Genomic DNA, 26,859 nt, shown 5'->3' with positions numbered 1-26,859 from the left:
GAGTTGCTGGTAAACATCTCCAAATCTGTTTTCCCAGTTTTGTTTTTGATAATAACTTGGGACAACAAATATCATTTTCAGATTACCAGACTCTGAATATTAAAAGATTCTGCAGCCAACTCTTTCTAAAATAGTTTTTTTTTTAGCTTTGGGTATAGCAGTCATGTTTTATTTGTAGTTGCTTCCAGTGCAGTTGATAACACTAGGAAATCTTTAGCTATGTATAGAATTGGGAACCTGTGCCAGTGCAGTTAAACAATACTTAGGCTGCTATCTTCAAGTGTATTTAGGACCAAATCTCATTGAACTCACTACAGTTTACTTCTGGAGACATATAGCATTGTACTTTGAAATGTAATCTTCTATGGTATAATTAATTTTGCATGTATAAACTGGAAGCTCCTGTCAGAGGAGGCATCCCTTTTCAAAAGCAGTTGGACTTCTCCAGCTGTACCTAGGTATCCTGTTTTTATTTCAGAAGTGAGGTTAGAGGGGCTGATTCAAGGCTCATAATCGGTTTCTAAAATTGCCAATGAACAATCTAACTGCAGAGGGAAAATATACTGTGGAGAGTCATGCCTTGTAGATTGTTACTCATAAGAGGGAAAGTTATGGTATACCATTAATATTTAGTTCTCTATGATGAAAAGTCAGATATAAGCTTGTGGTCCTGTGGTCAGATCATTATTTTTTTTTTCAAAAATAAATGTTTCATATTAGGTAGCCTTTATGGAAATTTTCTCCTCTTGTTCTCTAGCTTTATTAGTACTTTTCTGAAATAACATAGTTAAACTTTAAAAAAAAATTTAGGTGCAGTCCATGGTGCAACTATCAAAACTGTGAGTCTGGAAAAAATGACTGTATCTGTAGAATGGACAGAAAACAACAGTCTCAAAGGGAAAGAGGTGAGAACTTGAAAGTATTTATTTATTTATTTATTATTTAAATTTGTATCACTGCCCATCTCCCCCAATGGGGGACTCTGGGCGGTTTACAATAAAAATGATAATAAAAACATCCAAACCTAAGTTACAGTCTAAAATATGAATACGATAATAAATATAAAATCCAAGCGAAGGTGGAATCGCGATCAATAAGAGGTGCTATGGCGCCAGGTGGAGCTGTTACCCTCCCCATCCCAAGCGAGGCAGCAGAACCAGGTCTTCAATTTCTTCCAGAAGTATGTCCCCATGTATATAAAACTACACTTTTAAAGCTATTTAGCACACATTTCTTAATTGATTCTGGGTTGAAGCCTGCTTCCTGTCTTCTGTATGGTATAAAGACTTAGTAAGATGATTCCAGCTGAAAATTATTAAATATATATATTGAGGTTATTTTGTCAACAGCTATTTTCCGACTTCACAATGGAGAGAGGTTTTTTTTCATTCTTCTTCTTTGTTGGAGATCAACTAAATAGTGGCTTCCCTAAATATAGTATTCTACTGGAGAGACAAAGTCCTTTAAAAAAAAAGAAAAAAAGAAAACAGAGCTGCAGCTTCTAAAAGCCCTGGATAGTCTCCGGAGTTCTTTCAAAAGTTGCCACCAAATTATAATTTAAATTAAATTGTTTATTCATTACAATCATCAGGAAGAAAAATGAAAAAAACATTTAAGCATCACAAAGTGCCAATACAGAAATAGATTTTATATATCTCTATTTACTTTCAAATAAAATTGAGCCATCATCTTAAAGATATTTAGCAACATTTCAAGACATTAAAATTTTATCATTTGAATCTGATAAGTACATGAAACATATTTGCTCATGATGAATATAATAATTGTTATAATTGTGTGTACTGTTGTTTCTAGACTGCCTGTATTACATGTGCAGTAGAACTACGCACATCTATAAGCACATAAAATCTATTACGTACCTCCCAGCATTGCCATATGTAGGGCGTTGTAATTTTTAATGTGACAGAAAAGGGGAATTATTAATTATATTTATTTTAAATATAAAATAAATGAAATCTGTATTTGTCTTGGCTAAAGTTACTACATTGCTCTGTTCCTACCTGTTTAAGGAAGGCAGCCACTAGCACCTAGTATGGTCCTTTACCAGAAGTAGTTAGGTTCTGTTGTTTACTAGTATAAGAAGATAACAAGAGTAACTAGTTCTCTAGTTTGTCCACTGTATGTTCTCCAATTACTGTAGTATACCTTCTAATTGTGGTGAATGTCATATAATATAGCAGGTAATCTAAAAGCAAGGGGTTGAGTTAGTAGGGTGGCTGTTTTAGACTACAGCTCTAATGTAGTATTTGGGAGTTGTTTCACTGCTTATTGACTTAAAGCTGCATATTGACTTGATATAATGTACACATTAAAATCAAAACCTACTGTTGTATTAAACAGTGGCAATATTTCAGAATGATATAATACTTGTAGAAGCTGAATTGTTATCTGGAATCAAAGATTCATATGCTTGCTTTACAGATGGCTTTGCAGGTCAAGAAAATGACTGTTAGAATATTGCAGCAGTAGTAATAGGATTATGATGTCATTCTAAGGTCAAGCAAGTAGACTTGATGGACATGACATTCACTCCTGTAAATGCATAAACTGTGAAGGAGAAGTCACTTGCAGAGCTTTATTTATTCTTTTTGTCTTGGATAGTGAATACCCTTTTTGTAGCATCAGTCTTTCTAAAAAATGTTCAGTAAGTAATAATACTTGTGCTGTCTTACAGTAAATATTAAGGAATCATTGGGATGTACTAAGATTAGCACTTGTGGTCAGTGGCTTTCCCAGTATCTTTTGAAATATATTACCTCTCATGGAACTGTGTAAAACTTGAATGGTATTAGTGGACAGGTTGTTTAATATCTTAATATCAGCTCACAGAAACAAACACTAATCTGCTTATCTTTTAAACTTGCCATGCCAAGCAAATTATTGACTTGAATGGATTGATGATATCTGAGGCTGATGCTTAAGCATGTTTTAGATTTTTCATTCTGTTTTGTGTGTATTTTTCCCTGTTTGAAGATTGACCTTGATGATGTGTTAGCAATAAATCCAGAACTGTCTACAGCTCCAGTTGTTGCTGATGTAAAAGAGAGCCTTCCTATTCGGGACAATGTAACCATACAGGTATGTATGTATGTATGTATGTTTGTTTATTTTCTATCCCACCTTTATTATTTTTATAAATAACTCAAGACGGTGAACATACCTAATACTCCTTCCTCCTCCTATTTTCCCCACAACAGCAACCCTCAGGTTATTCTTCTGATTCTTGATCAAGCATCATGGTACCTAAAATGTTTATCTTTTAAACAAGGTTTCAAGCCTAATGAATTTTTTGCATGTTTAAACATTTCATTATTAAATGCTTGCCTTAATGAGTGAAGTTTTAAATATTTGTTACATTGTTAATCTATATTTCAACTCTCTATCAGTGTTTATATTTAATTAAAAAATACTTGAAATGTATTAGTCATATGCACACTGAATATAGTGCTGACAATATATGTACTCATATACTCCCCAAGATAAGTTTTTTCTCCCAAGAAGGCCTAAGTATATGCCACTAGTTTCTACAGATACTGATTGCTGCTTCTTTAATGGCTTGTCTTAATGACAGTTACTTCCAATATGTGGGGCAGGTAACAATACACTGGGATGACACACAATCTGAAAGGAATGAGAATGGGGCAATGATGATTTAAAAGGAAAGCCTGAAGATAGGCAAGGCAAAAGGGAGAAATGCTAGTATGGAAGGGTTGCTGAGGGTCCCATTCCAGTGGGAATACAAAGGAATGTGAGCTCCTTCTTCTCTGGGGTGGCCCCTGTGCTCTGGAACAACTGCCACAAGTTTACCTGGCACCCTCCCTTTGGAGATTCACAAGTTTACCTGGCACCCTCCCTTTGGAGATTCACAAGTTTACTTGGCACCCACCCCTTGGAGATTCTTAAGTCTGGCCAAGTCTGGCCTGATAGGGTACTTGATTGAGTTAAGGAATGATTTCTGAGAGTTGTGAAAATGTGGGGATTTGGTAAGAAGTTATGGGGAAGGAGGTAAACTGCTAAGGCTTATTAAACTGCTTATGTGTCTGGAATAAATACTTAGAGAAATTTGGCAGTGTACATTTTTTTTAATAAGTTGAACTAGCTGGCATTCCATTTTCTGGAGGCAAGGAAGTTTCTGTCGTTCCTTGCAGCATTAGCCAATACTATCTGCAGTTATCTTCCTTTATAAACTTTATTTCTTACCTAGTTATCGTGGTCTCAACTACCCTAAAACAGGATATTGTTGTTTGATTTTGGTTTAATATGTTGTTTAAACCCAGCCATTATCCTTTAGCCATTGTAATTTACTCAGTAAAGCATAGTTAAGTGAACCATAAGTTAGTACAGTGTGTGATGCCATTTGGTGTATTACGTTCATTCCATTTCACCAAGACCCATTTAAGCTCTCTTCGTTGTCTGCCCTATCTTTCCCTATATACTGCTAAATATGTGTAGTGTGTATGTGTTTGTGAGAGAGAGGGACATGTCAGATTAGGATACCCAGGTTCAGATCCTCACACAATTATGAAGTTCATTGGATAATCCTGTCAGCCTATCCTCTGAAGATGAAGTGTATTTGAAGAACCATATATAGCAGTTTGAGCTGCATGGAAAGAAGGTGGGATATAATTACAATGTGATAATAATGGGAATAATTCTCTTGCTGATCTTTGATCATAAATTCAAGAGTTTGAAATTGAAATAATTCTCTATATATACATGCACGCCCCACTGGTTTTCATATGGCACTATTTTTGGAAACCATTATTTTCTCTCACCCATTTTTAATTTTTACACATTTTCTCAAATACTTTAGTAATATTACGTGGCACCCTGTTCAGACTGATTCACGCTTTCTTAAATGACATGCCTAATCAGGCTAAATCTCTTTTAGTCCATTAATTGTTCCAGCTACTGTGAAATCTCTCTAGGAAATCACTGAGGATAAATTAGTTTTGAACTTATCTGATGCACTTCTATCATAGCTTCTCTATTTTTACTGATAATCCTGAGTTGCTTATGTTATGCTCCAGCATGTATTGAGTTCATTCTATCCTTGCCATTAGTGAAGAGTTTGATACAGTAATTTGAGATGTTTGGAAATACATACACCTTTCTTTAGCTTTTACTGCAGTGCTTTCACTTTATTCTTGGTATTTTATAATTCTTTATATATTGTCTTGAAGCTTTTTTGAGATTTTTTGATATCTGACTAATTTTTTTTTTCAAGAACTCGTATTGATCCCCAGAACCTCACCATAATTGTAATATCCTTATTTTGGACTATTGCCAGCAGAGTATGGGTCAGGTCAGCTTTCAATTGCTGATTCAGATTTTCAGTTTGGATTGTTACATCAGTCTGATTTGGAGATTTGTTTCAGAAAAACGCCTTTTAACATATTCCCAATAGACCATCAAATCTGATCCAAATTGACAGTCCAGTGGAAAATTGGTTGGAGTCAGAGACTTGATCAAATTAAGTATTGAAAATTAAATGTTTGTACTACAACTATATTAAATACTAATGGTATGAAGGCAACTCAGGCCAATACTTTCTGAATACAAAACTTCTTAATGCATTTCTTAGTGATTTTTGCAATGCATTAACTATATAGCAGATAAGACTAGTTTTATGTTTATGATCCAAAATTTGGGACCTTTTAATTTTTTTGAAATTTCAGCATCATTACAATATTTTTATCATATAATATTTGCAACATTTTATTTGTTCATGTATACAAAATATCCCTGAGTTGAAAGCCTTAAAGTTTAGCTGCTATAGATTGTCATAGCTGCACTGAAAATCTCTACTAATATTGGTATTAAAATCTGGTAAAAACTTTGGGGGTGGGTGGGATTTGGAATCTAAATATTTGCATTCCTCACATTTTCTATAAATTCCTGCACTGGCAAATGGGCAACATTTCAGGCTCCATTGAAGAAGCCCAAAACATGCATATAAATCAAACCCCTAGTAAACAAAAAGTACATTTTCACAAACATGCAAGACATATTTTTCCTGCTGATAGGACATTTGGAATACCATTTATATTTTGGCAGATGCGTGGATAGAAAACAAATCAGCTGGACAAATTTTGTTTTGTTCATCTGCAAGAAATCATCTGGCTTGTTCAGCAAAGTTTAAATATTTAGACAAATCTTGACAAAATGAATTGGCAAACAATTTTTAATTGTTTCCTAAATATAAAGTATCTACTGCAGTGAAATTTATGGAAGTTGGAAGGAGATATTTTATCAGAACAGTCCACTAATTACTTTCTAAATTGATGCTTTATCTAGTTATAGTTTTTGTACTTATTCCAAGGTGGTATAAAAATAGTCTGTGTGTATTCAGTTTCCAGTTTAAACTTCTTCTCAAGAGCAAGTGTTGATTAAATCAAAATAAAATTGTTTCTAAATTATCTAGTATGATGCTAGATAGTTTAGAAGACAAAGAATAAGAAGACAAAGTCGTTTTGTTTAGACCTCTCATGTGAGAAATACAATTTATTATTAACTGTTTAGATAAGCATTTAGTATCAATAAGCATTTGTATTGGTATCCACCAGTATATCTTGTAAAGGCAACCTGGGGCCTCCTCAGATGTTGCAAACTCTGTAATTGGCCATATTGGCTGGTGTTGCTATCCACACTGACTAGAAATTTGTCTAAATGAGTACCAGATTCCATTCAAATATTTTTTTTCCTTCATCAGCTGTCTTATTCAATTAGATTAAATCCAATTGTTTTAAAATGTTCCAGTCTATCTTCAGGACATAAATACTGTTTTTCTCATGTTAAAGATCATGTACTTCAGCCACCAAGTTTCTTAGTTGTCATAAGTGAAGGAATTCTGTGCAGGCTAGGAATTTCATGCAGTTGGGTGAGTGGGCTAGTGGAAGAATAGATTGCACTCTGCCCCCCACCCCGAACCAACTTCTGCTTCTGCTTCTTCACAACCAACATAAAAGCATCAGCCAGTAAAAATCTTGCAAGAGAGTAATTTTCATTGCTGGTGTGTTTTCCATGTGTTTTCAGCAATATTTATACAGCTAAATGAAAACAGCTTTCTTAGGCTTGCTTCTACTACAGTAACATTATTATGCAATGCAAAATAAGACTTCTCCTATTTACTAAATTGGAACATTTCTTTTTAACTTTAGAGACAAACTCGCAGAACAACACTCTCAAAAATTCCTGGTCCCAAAGAAGGTAAAAATATTTTAATTGCTGTAAGAATTACAAATAGTTCCAGCCTTCTATCCTGAAAATGATTTCCTGAAGCTGTCCTATCTCAAATGTAGCATATGACTAGTAAATACAAAACATGTAAGCCTCCTAAATGTTTTGTGCACACTGATTCTCCATGTATACTCATGGGTTTTTTTTTAGAAGTTCTGTATGACCATGTCCAAGCATGGATTTGGAAAAGATATGTGTACTTGATGCTTAGGATTCTTCCCAAGCTTCCACAACTGCAGTTTAGTATGACAGCAACAGTATCACTACACTACTATGTAATACTAATATGATTCTTCACTACTACTTAAACTGTTGTTTTATTTTCTTATTATACTGTAATAATTTTATTTTTACTTTCTTAAGAGCTAGAACATTCTAAAAATATAATACAGAGCAATTAATCTTTTCAACAAATACCTTTTTGGAGTGGTGATCTTAATACCCATATTCAATATCCCTTGAGCAAACTTCCACTTGCTTAGTAGGATTTTTTTCTGCTTCCTTTACAACCTCTGGATTTGTTCTAGAGAGCTCTAGAACAGGCTTAAGGAATGTAATCTGCCAGCAATGTTCATTTTGCTGATGGAACCACCCAATAAAACTTCCAATTAAACAATAGTAATACTTTGTTTCTGCCACAAGTTATGTGGAGTATGTGTGGAATTGTATACTGTAGGTTGAGAGTATTTGTTTTATTACTTATTTTAATATTTGCGAAAATGGCATGTTACTGTAGACTTGAAAGGTTCTGTATAGTCAGGGCTTCTCTGCATGAAGGGACACTATATAATAACAGGAATACAAGTGCAAAAATGGAACAATGAACTTTGAGGAGGGAATCTTGATTTTTCTCCCTGTTCAAAAAAGATTGGTAAATGAAGAGTATTATAAAATGATGATCAGAGTACCAAAGCCAAAGTGTTAATTAACTTCATCTAAAAAGTTTATGAGCTGGGAGTCTTGTGATATGAATATAAGAAACAAGAGACAGATATGTTTAGGAATTCTCCATTGACTTGATCTTGACCAAATTCCAGCAGATAACTGCATATCATACCCCCAAAAGCATGATACCATTAAGAGTATTTTGTGGATCCTGAGTTTCATCTACATCCAATTCTTGCCTTCAGGCATAAAGTTGAGGACTTTTGCCCATTTTTTTTAACCCTTACCTGATTAACCATCTCACACTTCTATTTGATGTTTTAAAATACATACAGTGTTTTTCATTGTAAGCCATTTTTCAGTTCTCTTTCATAACTATCTTTTTTGGGAGCTTTTTAAGTTGAAAAGTAGAATTTTAAATAGTGAAATTCATATTTAATAATGGAATAACTTAAATTTAAGCCCCCAAGTTATGTGTACTTCTGAGTTTTATAACTGTTGATTACATCTTCAAGTGTCACTGCTCAGAATTTGAATCAAGAATGGCAAGTCCCATAAAAATAACTTGTAGGAAAATTAAGCTGTTCAAGATTTTTGCAAACATACATAGTAACTTGCCATTTGAATAATGAGTGTATGTAGTATTGTTAGATCCCAAATACTTGACATCAGGTATATCCCCCCCTCCACACATTCACAGTCTTAAATTCGCTTCACTAAATCAGTTTCTATCTTAGCTGCATGCTGTTAAGTTGCTTCCTCACAATATTTTGTTCTTTCTTTCCTCAGCACTGAGGTTCCAAGGTAGCAAAATGTCGGTCATAGCAGAACCACAGAACAGTCCTCTGGAAAATGATATGGAGGTAGAAGCACCTGCTTCTGTGCCACCTCGAAGCCGTTCAACTCTTCCTGGTGAGTTCGGATTACTATAATATAATCTGACTGTATACTTAATTTATGCAAGTAAACTGGAGAATGATATTGCTCATTTCTGAGTATTAAAAGATCTTATAAATCAGTATTTTTGAATGTTCCCCTAAATATTTGGAACTGGATTGTCATTTCAGTCTAAAGCCAATTCTGTTCACATTCTAATTGCAAAAGTAAACATTGACTTGTGTTGTCTTGCTCAGACATTTTACATTCAGGAGTTTGGCATAATTTTGTTTGCCACTGGAAGGCTCTAGAATACTGTTGCAGCCACAACGATTGGTTTAGTGAAATGGCCAAGTTTCCTTTGTCTTCCTAATTTGAATCACACAGTTTGGTGGCTGACTTTTGTAGCCAGCCAGCCAAATGTAGTCTTCAGTGATTTGGACTTGACACCATCCTGAATATTACAGAGACTCTTTATATCCAGGATGGAACTCACTGCTCTCTAAGCCTCTGTGATAGATGTCATCTGTTGGACACTATCTCATGATTTTATGCAGGATCACAAACACCAAAACTATAGACCTGTCTGTGTGTATACACACAAACACACACACAAATACATACATTACAATATTGTGATATCTCACAAGGATGCAAATCTTTCAGGATTTGGCTTACAACAGTTTGATCATTTTTAAGTTAAAAAGTTTAAATTTTAGTTTTTTAAAATTTTGCATCAGTGAGTGCCATCTGGTGTCACTGGGCCCATACTCTGGTACTGAAGAATACTGAGAAAATCTGGGGAAATTTCATCAAATAAAGATGGTACTCACAAGAGTATTTTGGACTAAATTCTAGTGGCTTTGTGCAAATGGTTAAGTACCATTTAGCTAATATTTTTTCTGTAGAGGTGACAGAGGAGAATTATTTTGATAAACTTAAATTAGTTCAATTCCATATATCAGCTTGACAATGAGTGAAGGGAGTAGTTGGAGGCCTTTTAGGAGTTGATGTTCCTTTTCCTCTGAATTAAACACTACAAGCTTGTTTTTTATGTTGCCTTGGCCATTGTTTTTAACCAGTAGCTTCTTGCTTCAACAGTTGTACGAGCTCGATCTAGGACTAGTTATTCTTCTGATAGATGCAGTATACAACCTAATGGTAATGAAGTGGCAGAAGAACCTCCACAGTCTCTCAGAATTGTTTCTGCTGCCATTCAAGGTAGGTTATCAGGTTTACTTCACAACTTCATGACTCTGTGCCCTTGAAGAGCCTCTGGAAGCTACAGCTGGTTCAAAATGCAGCCATGTGAGCAATTTTGGGTGCCCCAAGGATGGCACATGTAACACCTCTGCTGCGGAACCTGCATTGGGTTTGCTCCCAGGTCCAATTCAAGGCGTTGCTTATTACCTTTAAAGCCCTACATGGCATGGGTCCAGGTTACCTGAGGGACCATCTCACCATTACATCGACCCGTCCCACCCTGGCAGGCAGAGAAGGCATGTTACAGACCCCGTCCATGAAAGAATGTTGATTGACGGGGCCCAGGAAGACAGCCTCCTCTGCCGTTGCCCTCGCCCTATGGAACACTCTTCCCCCAGAGGTGAGGCAGGCCCCCACTCTCCCGGCCTTCCAGAAAGGGGTGAAGACCTGGCTCTGTCATCTTGTGTGGGGTGTGAAGAGGGATAACCAACGCCAGGGGTGGTTAGCACCCTGAAGATGCTTCTGTAAGTTAAGAACTTTTTAACATCTATGTCTGGGCTATATTTTTTATTAATAATATTGTTTTATTGTGTTTTAACAATTACTTATTCTTGTTTTATTCTAAACCGCCCAGAGTTGCTCTTTGAGTGAGATGGGCGGTGACTAAATTTGAAATATAAATAAATAAAACTTGACAACCCGTGACCTGTTGGGTCATTTGAGAGATATTTCCTTACCAGATTCCTCAATGCCTTCAATAATGGCAGAGCTTCTAATGTACTGCCTTCACTGGAAAAGTTCTTAAAAATTCAGGGAGATATTCAGAGATGTATCTGCCTTGAAAATAGCCCATGTCATTCATATTGAACTGTATAGCACAGTCAAACATTTGGAGCTGACCACAGGAAATGTTTTTTGACATTTTGAATTATGTCATAAAATATTTTATGGTAATTTTTATGTCATAAAATGTTTTATAAAATTTGCCAAATTTCTATTCCACGGAAGTCATGAGTCCTGGTTTCTGGATGCATTCCGTAAGTTAGCCCTTTTGAGGTACCTTGGTTCAAAAATTGTTGCCCTACGATGCACTGTTTCACCCAATCAAAGGTTACAAACAAACAGACACAAAAGTTTTAGTAGTATATAGATTCCTTAATTCTGTCTCTTTAATGAACAGTGTTAGGTCTAGCAGGTAGCTTCTGTTATTGTCTTCTTTATGGAGCTGGTGAATAGATAATGGAATATGTAAATTAAAGCTTAGCTTTAACATGGATTGATCTCACCAATCAAAGGTGAAAAAGAAGATCATCTCTGAAACATGGAGTGTTACCTCGCATATTCAAAATATACTCTGCTGACCAACAAATCGGTCTGTTGAAATAGTAGTAGTAGGTAGGGCTCCTGGTCATACTGTATGATTTTAATATAAACTTGAACCTGCATGTCCCTATATCAGAAGTTAATTAATGTTAATTGATATTTTCCTTAAGGCAATAAAATGGTAAACTTTTCAGTTGTTCAGGGTCATCTTGGAAACTTATAGACAGAATAGCAGTTTTTGAATTTAATTTTTCTGTCAATAATAATAACCTTGCTTCCTCTAGCTCGAAGAAAATCTAATATTGTAAAAGAAATGGAAAAAATGAAAAATAAGAGGGAAGAGAAAAGAGCCCAGTTTTCTGAAATAAGAAACAGGCGGGCACAGGTAAGAACATGATGCTTAATTCTTCAAGTGAATTGTTCTGCATGATGTTTCATTTAATAGCTGAATGCTGTAAGTGTCTCAGGTGACATGAAAAGTATTTTTGCATTCATGCATATTTTGTATGAAAAATAATTCTGCATTCAGTGCATAATGTCCTGTAATAGATTTCCACAAACAGTAGTACTTGCAGCTGATGGAATGTTCCCTAGCTATAAGGAACATACAAGACCAAATGTTCTGGAAAATTAATTCTCTGTATTTGAAGTAGTATTTAGTGTTGTCAGTGGAGAATTCAATTCAGTTCATCACTCCAGAACATCAGAATCAGTATAATAGGGAAAAAAGAACATTCTGCAGTTCTTTGGAATCTTTTTTGGAACATTTTGGGCATCCCTACTGGCTATACTTCTAAAAAAAGGTTTATGCCAGATATATGTTGCAGTAAGCTTGTCTGGGCATGTTGGATTCTTTAGATCAATATTTCCTAATTTTGGCAACTATCAGATATGCGGGCTTCAACTTCCAGAATTCTCAGCAATGGCTGTGCTCGTTGTGGAATTCTGGGAGTTGAAGTCCATACGTCTAGAAGTTTGCCAGAGTTGGGAAACCCTGCTTTAGACCATGGGCTGTAAAATTGTGGCCCTCCAGATGGTGGTGGATTGCCATTCCAAGCATTGCTTATAATTAGCCAGACTGGTTCATGGGAACTGGTTAATGGGAACTGTGCTGAAGCAGCATCTAGAGGCCCACAGGTTTCCCATTTATAAAAGCAGACTGAATTATTACCTGATACAGCTTTTATAAAGAAGACTTCAGTCCAAATAACATAGCAGACAACATCTAGGTGGGATTTTTGCTTAATTGTTTGCTTTTCTATATTTATTTTCTTCTATTTTCAAATTAGTGCTACATATAGTTAAGAGAGGGGGAAAAAATCTGGGTCCTTGGTTCTCACTAATCCAAGACTACCTATTCTATCTTACAGGAATTTGACAGTAGTTGTCCAAATTGGGATTTTGCACGAATGGTTAAAGAATATCGAACTACTATTAACTGCCAATCATTATCAATGAATGACCCAGTAAGTAAAGAGACAAACTATCTTAAAAGTCTTCTCATTTAGCATTAGTAAATGCTCTTCTTGGAATAAGATAACTGCATTTAAAAGGCAAGAAATATAATTTTTTGTAAACATCAATAACCAGAAAGTAAATTACTTGTGCCAGAGAGCTTCTCTTACTCTACAACATATATTTTGCGGATTATTGGAAATGAGTTGCTAAATATATTGACTGTATTACTTAAAGATTCCTAATGCTATAATGGGCAGGAAACATTAAGTGAAGATCTAATGTGGAGCAAAATCATCTAAAACTTCAAAGCATGATATGTTGCAATGTGGAATTAGTTGGCTGTTAGCTTTGAATAAATAGCTGATGATCAGAGCACAAGGTATACTTACAAATAATTAATCTAAAGAGGAAAAAATAGCAATTTAGATTTAATTATGCCTATTTCTAAAGTTTTCCTGACAATATTTACTTATCTGCTTTGTCCAGATAACTTAAGTCATGTGAGTGATAGCAACAGAAATATCTGCAATTTTGGTTGCTATGTTATGTCTTTGTGGGAGTAGGGGAAACTGTCAGAATCATCATCATATTCTGTATTCCTCAGATTCAAATTCCCCAAAAAGATTATTGAGCGTATGACATCTGATGCTATTATAATGCATATGGAGTTTTCTTAGATCTCATGTTTTGAAAAAACTAATTTTAAAGAAGTTACTCATTATAGTGACACTACTATTTTCAATCTCTTTAATAATAATAAAAATAATAAAAATAATAATTTTATGCTGCCTTTTATATATAATACCTAATATTCCTATTTTCCCCACAACAACCCTGGATATCACATTTTGTGGTAGTGGAGAGTTCTTAACAAAGTCTCTTTTCTGATGAGTGCTTTAATGCTTTTTATTCTTAAAAAGTGCATGGGTTCTGGGGTGCCACATGTGTGTCTGTGTGCGTGTGTCAAAAAAGTCAAGATGACGGCTACAACTGCATGCGTGTTTACACAGCTGTGTCCACAATCTTGACTTTTTTGACATTCCCCTCCCTCATGTGGACAATCCTGATGGATTAGTGAAAAAAGATGTCCGACCTTGTCTTTTAATGCGATTTGCAATCTCCTTTTAAGATAGAAGAGCATAGAATTTGTGTCTGCGTGAGAAAACGACCCTTAAATAAGCAAGGTAAGGTGCCATTCAGAACTTAGCAATTCACGGGTCAATTCACTATTGTTCCTAATAATGGGTTCTTTGTATCTTCAGATATTATGTGTTGGAAGCTAGAATTCCATTACTGAATAAAAATGTCATTTTAAAGTGAACTCAAACACAAGCATGAAACTAGGGAGGAATACATAGACCTCTTGAACAAACCTCTTTGGGGGTGCAGTGGACAGGAGTTATAACTTATCACATCTAATTTTAATTATTGTATCACTTTTCAACTGAATGATATTTCATATCTGTTTGAATTTTTCTCTTACATCTCACTGCAATCATGCTTTTCCTAAAAGAGATACTGTGCTTAGGCCTCTTAGTTTCTGCAGCAGTAATCATGCAAACTGTTGTCTTCCTCACATGTTTAAATTTTTTCGGAATTCACAAGGTCCTGTTTCATAGACCTTTTTTCTACTTTTTTTCCTCTAAACAGAACTTGGAAAGAAGGAATGTGATATAATCACTGTTGTTAGCAAGAACAGCATCCTGGTGCATGAACCAAAGGTGAAGGTGGATCTGACAAAATACCTTGAAAACCAGCCTTTTCGATTTGACTTCTCATTTGATGAAAAAGCTACCAATGAGATGGTTTACTGGTAATGCATATTTTTCCTCCTGGTAGAACAGTGATAGTTTGCAAAGTTAACAATAGATACTGAGAACTAGTTCATAAATGATGTTTTCTGAGTGCTATGCTGCCAAAAAGACTTCATGGAACATTTTAAGGGTTTTGCTCCTTGCTGTTATCTCCCTCCCTCCACCCACCCTCACACACACACACATATGTATATCCCTTACATGCTGGCAATGCATAAATTGAAGCCACCAGAGAGATAATATGATTCTTCCCTTTAGCAAATGCTGCATTGCATCTCCTTTGCAAGGATGGAGTTGTTATCATGGTCATTTAAGTGATCTCTGGAAATAAAGTTTTCTGCAATAGGGCTATGGAGGAGTGTATTCCGAAGTGCATTGGTACAAGTGAACTACCTGTCCTTGAGGTATTAACATAGCTGCATTCTCTGGGGTGTTGGTACAGCTACTTTGAAAGCTTTCCGTGACTTTCTCTGCATGCGTGGGCTATGCTGGTAAACTTAATAGAAATGTTGTCTGTGTATGTATATACACGCAGGGACACCAGAGTAAGCCTTTGAAATACCTGAAACTTCTGGAGCATGTAGCTACTTTAATGCTTTGAAGAGTGGTTTCACCTGTGCTAATGTGTTTTGTAAAGCACTCATTTTGAACATTTGCACAGCTCTATTTTGCAATAATTCTACATACAGAATTATAGAACTAAACTTCCCATTAAGATCCAACTAATATATTTTAAAAAAACATAGTTCCATAATCATGATTTGACAAAAATGTAGAGCTGTTTTAGAGGCTTCTTGGGGAATGATAGAAATTAATCTCCCATGTGTCCATGGCCACTTGATGCCCCATGAGTGCCCCTTTTTTTGCCCATTGGATGATAGTGACAGTTTTCCATACCTAGTGGAAACTGCCTCTGGCAATGGACCATACTGCTTACAAGAAGGAAGATCTGCTCTTCAATGTCCTATATTACTTTTTATGTGTATAACAATAGATTTTGAGTTTTTACTGAAACAACTATAATTACACTGTTGACCTTTGTGCACTTACAATCCTGAAAATGTCTCGAATTTTGATCTGTGTCAAATTTCTGTGTCACTATTGACAAGAGATATAATTGCCGCTGATAGTTTTTTACAGATTGCTTTTTATAGTTTCACTGACTCACTAATGTTTTGCATTTGTCCTTATGCTTGGCCAGGTTCACTGCTAGGCCACTTGTGCATACTGTTTTTGAAGGAGGGAAGGCTACATGTTTTGCCTATGGCCAAACTGGTAGTGGAAAAACTCACGTGAGTGTTGGCTTCTGTTACGTTTTTAACTTCCATTTCCCTGAATTAAGTAATAATTTGAATCAAACTAGTAGTATGAACTGCTTCTAAATGCTTATCTGAAGAATTCTTGGCTTATAAACGTGCTACTTTTAGAGTAGTTTGTTCTGCTGTAAGAGTGCAAACCTGCTGAAATTGGAACTTTGGAATCTCATCGTATCTGCCTTGGATTTTGAGAGAGGAGTGCTTCACTTGAATGTTCTTTCTCCTTTAGCTTGCATTATCTAGGCAATCGGTAGTTGAACAGTAAAATATTTTATTTTAGCTTGCTAAAATCAGTCTGAAGTTAGTAGAATTAGGGTGGGGTAGCCTGCTCTAATTTCAGTCCACAGTGTATTGGTGTGGGGGGGGCAGGTTTTGATAAATGGAAGGCCAATTGCACATATTGGTATGTATTTGTAATTATTTACTAATCTACCATTCTTGCGCAGTGGTAGTATGATTAGTAGCATTCTTAGTAGGAGTATATTTGTGTATATAACAAAGTTTCTATTTCAGGATATAAAGTAACTTTTGAGCGATGACTGAAATTTGCAAATTGAAACACTTGAAATTTCATTTATCTTTGTACAGAAATAGATGTAGGGGTACTTTTTGAACAAGATGTTATGTTGGATAGTCTTGGCAGTAATTAAATTCTTAGGTGTTTGCAAGTAATCAAAGTGGCAGGTAATGAGATTCCTGTTTAACTGTTAAGATTTTGCCTTGTTATATATGTTCCTTTTCTAGACTATGGGAGGAGACTTCTCTGGGAAGGTACAGAAGGCCGCAAAAGGAATATATGCTTTTGCATGTATGTACTACCACAATTTGAATATTTTAAAAATTGAACCAATAATGTTGGACAACTTGCTTCCCCCCTCCCCAATATTAACTTTTGGACACAGTGCCCAAAATTCCAGTGAAAGTCGCTGCCAAATTTTAATTTCTAATGTGATGGAGGTGGAACTATTAAATATATGGGGAGTACCATGTCAACTGAATGTAACTAAATTTAAATTAAAACAAGTTTAGTTTTGTCTTGGTCCAACTACTTTTTTGAGTATGGTCCCATGATATTCTGTTCAAAGACCAAGCATGGCCTATAGTCCAAATGGTTGTGCTCTCTGCTGCAAGAACATTATAAAGATTAGGATGTAAGAAGCCTGTTTTAACTCTCCCCAAAGTTACTAGTTAAATTGTTAATTGAATATTGTATGATTGGTAACGTCCCTATAGTTTCCAATATCGTTGCTGAAAGAAGCACATAATAAACTATGAAAGAACTTGTGGGAATGACCTGAAGTTGCATAAGCTTGATACAGTCTTGTTTTGTCATCTTCTTTCTCTTACTAGCACAGGATGTATTCCTCCTTCAGAATCAGCCACGATACAGGGCCCAAGGTCTAGAAGTATATGTGACCTTCTTTGAGATATATAATGGAAAGGTGAGGCCATGTATATTTATGTGTTGCCCATATGTGTTGAGTGCAAAAAAGGACTTCACATCCTCCTTATATAAAATGTATTGTTGTTAGGGAATTGACTGGATTGATACTTCTCTTAGCTTGGATAAATTATTGGACTCAGTTGGGACTGCTGCATATCTTGCTTGGTCCTTTGGTTCTTCTGTATTCGCAAATGAAACTTGTGTTTGTAGATATAATTTGATCACAGTGTTGTTCACCTATAACAAGTGGAGGCTCTTTGATCATCTGAATCTAGATCTGTCTAACTAAAAATAGATATGAAGATCCAGGCTCATGCTTGTTACCCAGGGAAGGAATCATCAGTATCAGAAAGGAATTGTGATATCTGCTGAGCTTAACAATACTGTTCAAGCTGTTGTTGTTGTTTATTCGTTTAGTCGCTTCCGACTCTTCGGGACTTCATGGACCAGCCCACGCCAGAGCTTCCTGTCGGTCGTCAACACCCCCAGCTCCCCCAGGGACGAATCCGTCACCTCTAGAATATCATCCATCCATCTTGCCCTTGGTCGGCCCCTCTTCCTTTTGCCTTCCACTCTCCCTAGCATCAGCATCTTCTCCAGGGTGTCCTGTCTTCTCATTATGTGGCCAAAGTATTTCAGTTTGGCCTTTAATATCATTCCCTCAAGTGAGCAGTCTGACTTTATTTCCTGGAGGATGGACTGGTTTGATCTTCTTGCAATCCAAGGCACTCTCAGAATTTTCCTCCACCACCACAGTTCAAAAGCATCAATCTTCCTTCTCTCGGCCTTCCTTATGGTCCAGCTCTCGCAGCCATATGTTACTACAGGGAACACCATTGCTTTAACTATGCGGGCCTTTGTTGTCAGTGTGATGTCTCTGCTCTTAATTATTTTATCGAGATTGGTCATTGCTCTTCTCCCAAGGATTAAGCGTCTTCTGATTTCCTGACTGCAGTCAGCATCTGCAGTAATCTTTGCACCTAGGAATACAAAGTCTTTCACTGCTTCTACATTTTCTCCCTCTATTTGCCAGTTATCAATCAAGCTGGTTGCCATAATCTTGGTTTTTTTGAGGTTTAGCTGCAAGCCAGCTTTTGCACTTTCTTCTTTCACCTTCATCATAAGGCTCCTCAGTTCCTCTTCGCTTTCAGCCATCAAAGTGGTATCATCTGCATATCTGAGATTGTTAACGTTTCTTCCAGAGATTTTAACTCCAGCCTTGGATTCCTCAAGCCCAGCACGTCGCATGATGTGTTCTGCATACAAGTTGAATAGGTAGGGTGAGAGTATACAGCCCTGCCGTACTCCTTTCCCAATCTTAAACCAGTCCGTTGTTCCGTGGTCTGTTCTTACTGTTGCTACTTGGTCGTTATACAGATTCTTCAGGAGGCAGACAAGATGACTTGGTATCCCCATACCACTAAGAACTTGCCACAATTTGTTATGGTCCACACAGTCAAAGGCTTTAGAATAGTCAATAAAACAGAAATAGATGTTTTTCTGAAACTCCCTGGCTTTTTCCATTATCCAGCGGATATTGGCAATTTGGTCTCTAGTTCCTCTGCCTTTTCTAAACCCAGCTTGTACATCTGGCAATTCTCGCTCCATGAACTGCTGAAGTCTGCCTTGCAGGATCTTGAGCATCACCTTACTGGCATGTGAAATGAGTGCCACTGTTCGATAGTTTGAACATTCTTTAGTGTTTCCCTTTTTTGGTATGGGGATGTAAGTTGATTTTTTCCAATCTGATGGCTATTCTTGTGTTTTCCAAATTTGCTGGCATATAGCATGCATTACCTTGACAGCATCATCTTGCAAGATTTTGAACAGTTCAGCTGGGATGCCGTCATCTCCTGCTGCCTTGTTATTAGCAATGCTTCTTAAGGCCCACTCAACCTCACTCTTCAGGATGTCTGGCTCTAGCTCACTGACCACACCGTCAAAGCTATCCCCGATATTGTTATCCTTCCTATACAGGTCTTCTGTATATTCTTGCCACCTTTTCTTGATCTCTTCTTCTTCTGTTTGGTCCTTGCCATCTTTGTTTTTGATCATACCCATTTTGGCCTGGAATTTACCTCCAGTGTTTCTAATTTTCTGGAAGAGGTCTCTTGTCCTTCCTATTCTATTGTCTTCTTCCACTTCCGCGCATTGCTTGTTTAAAAATAATTCCTTATCTCTTCTGGCTAACCTCTGGAATTTTGCATTTAATTGGGCATATCTCCCCCTATCACTGTTGCCTTTTGCTTTCCTTCTTTCTTGGGCTACTTCTAGTGTCTCAGCAGACAGCCATTTTGCCTTCTTGGTTTTCTCTTTCTTTGGGATGTATTTTGTTGCCGCCTCCTGAACAATACTGCCAACTTCTGTCCAGAGTTCTTCCGGGACCCTATCTACTAAGTCCAGTCCCTTAAATCTGTTCTTCACCTCCACTGCATATTCCTTAGGAATATTAGTGAGCTCATACCTAGCTGATCTTTGGGTCTTCCCTAATCTCTTTAGTCTGATCCTAAATTGTGCAAGAAGAAGTTCGTGATCTGAACTACAGTCAGCTCCAGGCCTTGTTTTTACCGACTGTACAGATGTCCACCACCTTTGGCTGCAAAGGATGTAATCAATCTGATTTTGGTGTTGTCCATCTGGTGAAGTCCGTGTATAAAGCCGTCTCTTAGGTTGTTGGAAGAGAGTGTTTTTATGCAGAGTGAATTGTCTTGGCAAAATTCTATCAGCCTATGTCCTGCTTCATTTTGTTCTCCCAGGCCATACTTACCTGTAATTCGAGGTGTCATTTGACTGCCCACCTTAGCATTCCAGTCTCCTGTGATGAAAATAACATCTCTTTTAGGCGTGTTGTCCAGTAGGTGCTGCAGATCCTCATAGAACTGCTCTACTTCAGCTTCTTCAGCATTTGTGGTTGGGGCGTATATTTGGATCATTGTGATGTTAGATGGCTTGCCCTGAATTCGAATTGAGATTATTCTGTCATTTTTTGGGTTGTATCCAAGCACTGCTTTAGCCACTTTACTATTAATTATGAAGGCTACTCCATTTCTTCTGTGGTCCTCTTGTCCACAGTAATAGATCTGGTGGTCATTTGATGTGAAGTGGCCCATTCCAGTCCATTTCAGTTCACTGACGCCCAGAATGTCTATCTTTAATCTTGACATCTCACCAATAACCACATCCAATTTGCCCTGGCTCATAGATCTTACATTCCAGGTTCCAATGGTGTGTTGATCCTTAGAACATCGGATTCCCCGTTCACCACCAGCACCTTCGGCCGCTAGCCGTCCTTTTGGCTTTGAGCTAGCTGCGTCATCACGTCTGGGGCTAGTTGAACTCATCCTCTGTTCCTCCCCAGTAGCATTTTGACCATCTTCCGACCTGGGGGTCTCATCTTCTGATGGTATACCGACATATCTCTGGTTGTGCTGATCCATTTAGTTTTCACGGCAAGAATACTGGGGTGGGTTGCCATTACCTTCCCCAGGGATCGCATTTAGTCTGACCTCTCTGTCATGACCTTCCCGTCTTGGGTGGCCCTTCACGGTTTAGCTCATGGCATCATTGAGGTGCTCAAGCTCCAGCACCACGACAAGGTAACGATCCTTTGCTGTTCAAGCTACATATTGTAAATTTATTTTCAGTTACAACACAAAGCTAAGAAGAGGTTTGAGCTCTTCTCAAGTGCTTCAGTTTGTACATTTTAGTGTCCTGATTTTAATACTTAGTTGAATCTGTTTGTTCTTTCATATTTCAGTTATTTGACCTTTTAAACAAAAAAGCAAAGCTGCGAGTGCTGGAGGATGGCAAACAGCAGGTCCAGGTTGTTGGCCTACAAGAAATGCGTGTGAATTGTGCTGCGGATGTTATCCGGATGATTGAAATAGGTAGTGCCTGCAGGTTGGTTGCTTTTCTGGTCATGTTTTAACTTAGTGTTCATAGCGTTCTGTTAACATATCCACATCTAATCTCCTCCTTGCTTTTCTTAATTGTAGAGACTGGGTTTGGCATGACTCTTAGGTTCTAAGTGCTAATATACAGGATAAGATATCCCATAGCACAGGCATTTTTACATTTTAGAATGAAAAGAAACTTTGTGCCAAGGAAACTTAATCTGCATCAGCAGAATTTTAAACTAATGTTTCTATACAAAACATTTTAGTTGTATGTATGTACATATGTATGTATGTATATATTAAACGTAATAATATTTTCGTTGCTAGAAAAAATCCTGAGAGGAAAATTAAGGGGGATCATCAAGAGAAGGCATTTAATCATTTAAGCTACAGAGGTGTCACTTTGAATACCTAAGTATTTTTTGCAGACATAGTGTCTGCATGATATGCTAACATTTTAATACTGAAACTTAGAAGTGGAAACACAAATTGAAATATGGCATTAGATAAGATGGTCACAAGTTATGGGAAGAAAGATAAAGGGTGCAGAACACTTCATGCATTTTATCAGGGATTAATATTATTTGTGCTCATAGTACTGTGAGAGGGAAGCTATACTTTGGTGAATTAAATCAATCTAAATTTAGTGGTGGAGGCAGGCCACTGTGGTTTCCTGTCCCTTTGAGTTCATAGAAAAGGAGGGCTGGGTACTTTCTGTACCTGGCAGATGCTCTGAATGCCTGCCAGGCACAGAAGTAGAGAAGGACGAGGCCCTTCAAACTTTAAAAGTGAAAGATTGAAATGAAATTAGATTCCATACCCCACCCCTGGTTCCCCAGCTGCAATTTGGACTTAGCATCTGGTTGGCTACATCATAGCATGATGATGATGATAACAAAATTTTGGTTGGTGAAAAAGACTAACCAAAACATATTGACTCCTACTAATTTATCATGTAATTAGTAATTCTATTATCATTGTAGGACATCTGGACATACATTTGCCAATTCCAGTTCCTCTCGATCGCATGCTTGCTTTCAAATTATTCTGCGCAGAAAAGGAAAGCTTCATGGCAAGTTCTCCTTGGTGGATTTAGCTGGCAATGAGAGAGGTGCTGATACATCTAGTGCTGATCGTCAGACACGGATGGAAGCAGCAGAAATAAACAAAAGCTTGCTGGCACTAAAGGTACAGAATAGAACACAATAGCACTGTTGGTGTATGATTAGCCTCAGTAAGAGCATTATCTGTTAACTAGATAATGTCAGGCCTATGCTGCTACATTCTCTCTATGTTACTGGTTGCTTACAGCTCTGTAGATATGGGCAACTTACTATCCTTGCTCCTTTTCCCATCTTCTAGGAATGTATCCGTGCTTTAGGTCAGAATAAACAACATACACCTTTTCGGGAAAGTAAACTTACTCAGGTGCTGAGGGATTCTTTCATTGGAACAAATTCCAGAACTTGTATGGTAAGTTGTATAGGAGGTCTGATGATCTTAACTGCAAGAACAACTATTGTGTTGTTTCATCAGTCTGTATGTTACAACTACTCTTTTTGAAAAGTTTTCTATGTGATGTTAATCTGGGCATATTTCATTGGAAAAGGTCCTATACGTTCATGGGACCCTAAATTCTGAGTAACTATTTTGAAAGAAAAAAAAATCTAAAGTTTAAATGCTTCATTATAAATAAGGTCAAGAAAGCAGAGGTGACAGAGTACAAGCAGGTAGATTAGCAGGACTACAGCTGTGCAGAAGGTGAGAGCTGAGCACAAGCTGGTAAAAATTTTGTTTCCTTTTAGATTGCAATGATTTCCCCAGGCATGAGTTCCTGCGAATATACTCTAAATACCCTGCGATATGCTGATAGGTGAGTGATATCTGAACTTGCAAATCTCACCATAACTTGGGGACAAAATGGGAAAAGTTTTTTTTTAAAGGATTGCCATTTCTAAATTAGTTCAGGTGAGAGAAACATTAAGGCTTCTGATACAAAGAAATGGGTTAGGTTTCCTTTCCTTGTTCAAAAAGCTGTCTATCAAAATGCTTGTCAAAAATCCCCTTTGATTTTGACTACAAATGTCCCAGTATCAGCCTAATCTCAGGAAGCACTTGCGGTATGAGGTAAACTCTAAGCAAAAGAAGAAACAACTGATTATTGGGACTGTTTCTGGTCAAATTTACAAGGGAAGGAAAGCCTTATCCAGTTATTTCCTGCATCAGATGAAGATTTTCCATTCAGCTCAGTCCATGTCCTATGTGGAGAAATGAGTGCAGGATGTTTGTTTATATGTAACATAAGAACAAAAGCTGAGGTACTAGCCCAGTGCTTCTTATCTGTTACATATCACACTTCTGAGTTCTTTATTTCAACAATTGGATTTGTATTGAAAGCCTTCTGCTCTGTTCCTAGAGTGAAGGAACTTCCCAACAGTGGAACAGCTGGGGAAGCACAGAACTATATGGAAACGGAGAGTGAAGAGTTTGAGATTAGCAAAGAAGAATCAGACCATCTTCTTGAAGTATGTATGTGCGCAGCTTAAGATCAATTTATTTAGGGAAACGGGACCTGGTGCAATTGTGCTAATATTTTTCCTTGTGAATAGCAGCTTTCTGAAGATGAGCTGTCTCCTCATCTGTCCAGTTTTCGTGAAGCTCTCACCCGGATTAGTGAACTTGAAGAGAAAGCAATAGAAGAACTTAAGGAAGTCAGGGAGGTATATTTGAATATTCAAAACTCCATAGGCTTCTCTTTTCTGAAGTGGCTAATATTTTTGAGGTATTGTGCTATAGATAATAAAATAGCTGCGTATGTCTGTGGAATGATGCTTATAAACAAAGAGGGTTTCACATATTCTTGCTAATTTGGCAGATATTTTCATTAACTTTTATCCATTCAGTAACTGTAACAGTAATAGCCATCCCAATTCTCTCCTAAATTGTGCATCCAGAAAATGAATGACTGTAACTATCTCCTGGACATTGCGGAACAGCCAGAATATGACCTAGAGGCATTTGTGTACCAAGCTCAGTGCTTCATAAATGAAGGATCCAAAAGCTTCCTGAGTCTGAAAGGTACAAAGGCTGCATTGCATCATCTTGAAATGTTGTTAACTTAGCTTCACTACTAAATTTTGCAAATTGATTGCTAAGCACTGTAGAATAAAGCAGAGGGGCAATTGCTATGGAGAAACTTTAGCTCTTGTAATTACACAGTGGGAAAGGAGCAGTAAAAACTAAAGTTCTCCGGGAAAGAAAGGAGGGCATGTTTTTTGTTTGGGTTTAGTAAGAAAATGTGCTCATCAAATTTTCCTACCTAATCTCAGTGTGACTTTCTGTATCCTTCTATTGTGTCACATTATGTCATTTCCAGCACAATGAATGCAGGGGAAGATGCGGCTTTTTGTGACATCAGGTTGCTGTTTTTCCCTTTTTCTTAAAATATAACAAGTGAAATTGATCCTGGGGGTTTTACAGTGGGTGGTCCTTGAATTACTCTTCCATTTGAAACTTTGGAAGATTTGGAAGCTGTCTGCCATTCTCCTTTGCTGAAACATTTGCAGTTTAGGCAGGGACTTTTATCTATAGGACTTATAGCGCCTGGGGGAAATTCAAGGATGTTCCGCCACTTACTTCCCCCCAGGTAGTTCAACACAGGATGGACAGAAGTTGCATGTAGCCTTGAATCCCCCTTTTTAATGCATGCAGAAATCATGGTCCTGAATTTTGGTAGTATGCTGTTGAGAAACAGGAGCACAATTTCTACTTTTTTTTTCCTTTGGCGGGAGGTAGAAAATATCTTTATGATCCTTCCTATTTCAGTGATAATACTGACCAGTCTGCTGTTGTCCCTGACTGTTATACCCTCCCAAAGAGGACACTGAGCTGATGCTCTTTTTTCCAGTGTATGAATACTAAGAAAAGTGTACAGGCTGCCAATGGTCCAGAAATTATTTTGTGTATTTAAAAGTAGCTCTTATGGATAACCTTGAAATGGCCTGAGTAAAAATACTATTTTCAAGATAGACATAGAATCAACAGATATAAGAATGAAAGATGGAGAGGTATAAAATTGATGGCCTTTTGCCAAAACTAAGGGAAGGAGTTAGGTGAATGAGAAATGGAGGAAGAGCTTTACATCAGGAAGAATACTGAACTTCATCTGTGTATCAGCTGTCCTATAGGCAGGGTGCAGCTGAGTTAACTTTTTTTCAGTCATTTTTGCTTCCATTACAAAACTGGGTATATCCAACACCTGAAAAAGTAGAGCCCATGAAAATACCTTTCCCAGAGTCCACTTACACTTGCAGTGCTAGGATGTAAACTAACAAAACAAACCCCGTGCTGCTGTACCTGTGAGAGTCTTGCTATTCCAGCACAGAGGTGCACTCTATTCCAGATGTATATGGGAAGACAAACATGCTCATCCCCAATTGTCCTAGCCCAGTGAATGTTTCTATTTAATGAAACTCCATGTGGGGGGTTCTTTTCTTCCAGAAGAAAACAAAAAGACCTGTTCTGTTTTCAAGAAGCTGCTTAATAAAGTCATCCTATGAGCCTGCACAAATTCCAATACGTTCAGAAATTACATTACAGCAGAACATTGTGCATAGTGGTAATTAAATACTGTATACAGTATATTTTATTGAATAGAAATAGATGCAAGTTGTTCTTCATGTCTTATCCTTTTTCTGAATTCCATTACAATCCGGACTTTACTTTGAGTTGCCTTTTTCACTTTCCACAGAGACTCTGGAGGAACTAACACTTGCCATGCAAATGGAAGAACAAGCCAGCAAGCACCTGAATCAACGGCACCGTCAGTAACTATCCACCTGTCAAATGACCCCCCCCCCCCCCGTTTGTCACTTATGTGGTTTGCTATTGCTGCATTTTAAAAGCAAACAGAAAACTTAGCCTATCTGCTTTGAGTGGGTCTTTTCAACCTCATGCAGGAAAGGGACAGCTCCCAGCCAGAAAGTGATATTTCTAGGACTTTTGTTCCTCTTGTCCAGTACTGAAAGCTGCATAAGGAGGCCATGTTACTCTCACATGTTAAGCATGTATATATTTCTAGTGTATATAGAATCTTTGACTAAATATTTTTGTATGTTACAACTGAGTGCAAACCAGTGAATCTTAAACTGGATTTGCTGTTCTTAAGACAGAAAAAGTGAGTGAAGCTGTTTAAATAAATTTTTCTGAATTCATTAAGTTCCACCTTGCAAAAGCACTACGGCTTTTTCTCTAGGTCTCTAGATGGTCTGTTCTGGACATTTTCACTGTGAATGAAGAATCCAATTGGACAAGTATTCTTGGTAAAAGGAGGTCTGCTACTGGATGACACATTCCTTTTTAAATAGACAAATTAGCAAATTTGT

General features: G+C 37.2%; 1 protein-coding gene across 2 annotated transcripts in view; it reads left to right on the top strand.

Moving 5' to 3' along the window:
- The window catches only part of KIF2C (kinesin family member 2C), a 30,324-nt gene extending 3,636 nt beyond the window's left edge, over positions 1 to 26,688 (top strand). The window contains exons 2-21 of one of the 2 annotated variants that reach the window (XM_063297807.1): positions 811 to 905; positions 2,995 to 3,099; positions 7,182 to 7,230; positions 8,935 to 9,057; positions 10,123 to 10,242; positions 11,832 to 11,932; positions 12,918 to 13,013; positions 14,135 to 14,189; positions 14,656 to 14,818; positions 16,021 to 16,111; positions 16,880 to 16,943; positions 17,486 to 17,577; positions 21,337 to 21,479; positions 22,459 to 22,663; positions 22,838 to 22,948; positions 23,281 to 23,348; positions 23,892 to 24,000; positions 24,088 to 24,195; positions 24,430 to 24,553; positions 26,226 to 26,688. In XM_063297807.1, coding sequence (XP_063153877.1) covers positions 811 to 905; positions 2,995 to 3,099; positions 7,182 to 7,230; positions 8,935 to 9,057; positions 10,123 to 10,242; positions 11,832 to 11,932; positions 12,918 to 13,013; positions 14,135 to 14,189; positions 14,656 to 14,818; positions 16,021 to 16,111; positions 16,880 to 16,943; positions 17,486 to 17,577; positions 21,337 to 21,479; positions 22,459 to 22,663; positions 22,838 to 22,948; positions 23,281 to 23,348; positions 23,892 to 24,000; positions 24,088 to 24,195; positions 24,430 to 24,553; positions 26,226 to 26,305 — 2,102 coding nt within the window. In that variant the 3' untranslated portion in view covers positions 26,306 to 26,688. Of the gene's footprint in view, positions 1 to 810; positions 906 to 2,994; positions 3,100 to 7,181; positions 7,231 to 8,934; positions 9,058 to 10,122; positions 10,243 to 11,831; positions 11,933 to 12,917; positions 13,014 to 14,134; positions 14,190 to 14,655; positions 14,819 to 16,020; positions 16,112 to 16,879; positions 16,944 to 17,485; positions 17,578 to 21,336; positions 21,480 to 22,458; positions 22,664 to 22,837; positions 22,949 to 23,280; positions 23,349 to 23,891; positions 24,001 to 24,084; positions 24,196 to 24,429; positions 24,554 to 26,225 lie in introns of both variants that reach the window. The other variant, XM_063297806.1, reaches the window with a different exon arrangement.
- Positions 26,689 to 26,859: the final 171 nt, after the last annotated feature.

The sequence above is a fragment of the Candoia aspera genome, chromosome 3 (assembly GCF_035149785.1).
Source record: "Candoia aspera isolate rCanAsp1 chromosome 3, rCanAsp1.hap2, whole genome shotgun sequence".
NCBI classification, from domain to species: Eukaryota; Metazoa; Chordata; class Lepidosauria; order Squamata; family Boidae; genus Candoia; species Candoia aspera.
This window is presented reverse-complemented; position numbering and strand designations above follow the sequence as displayed.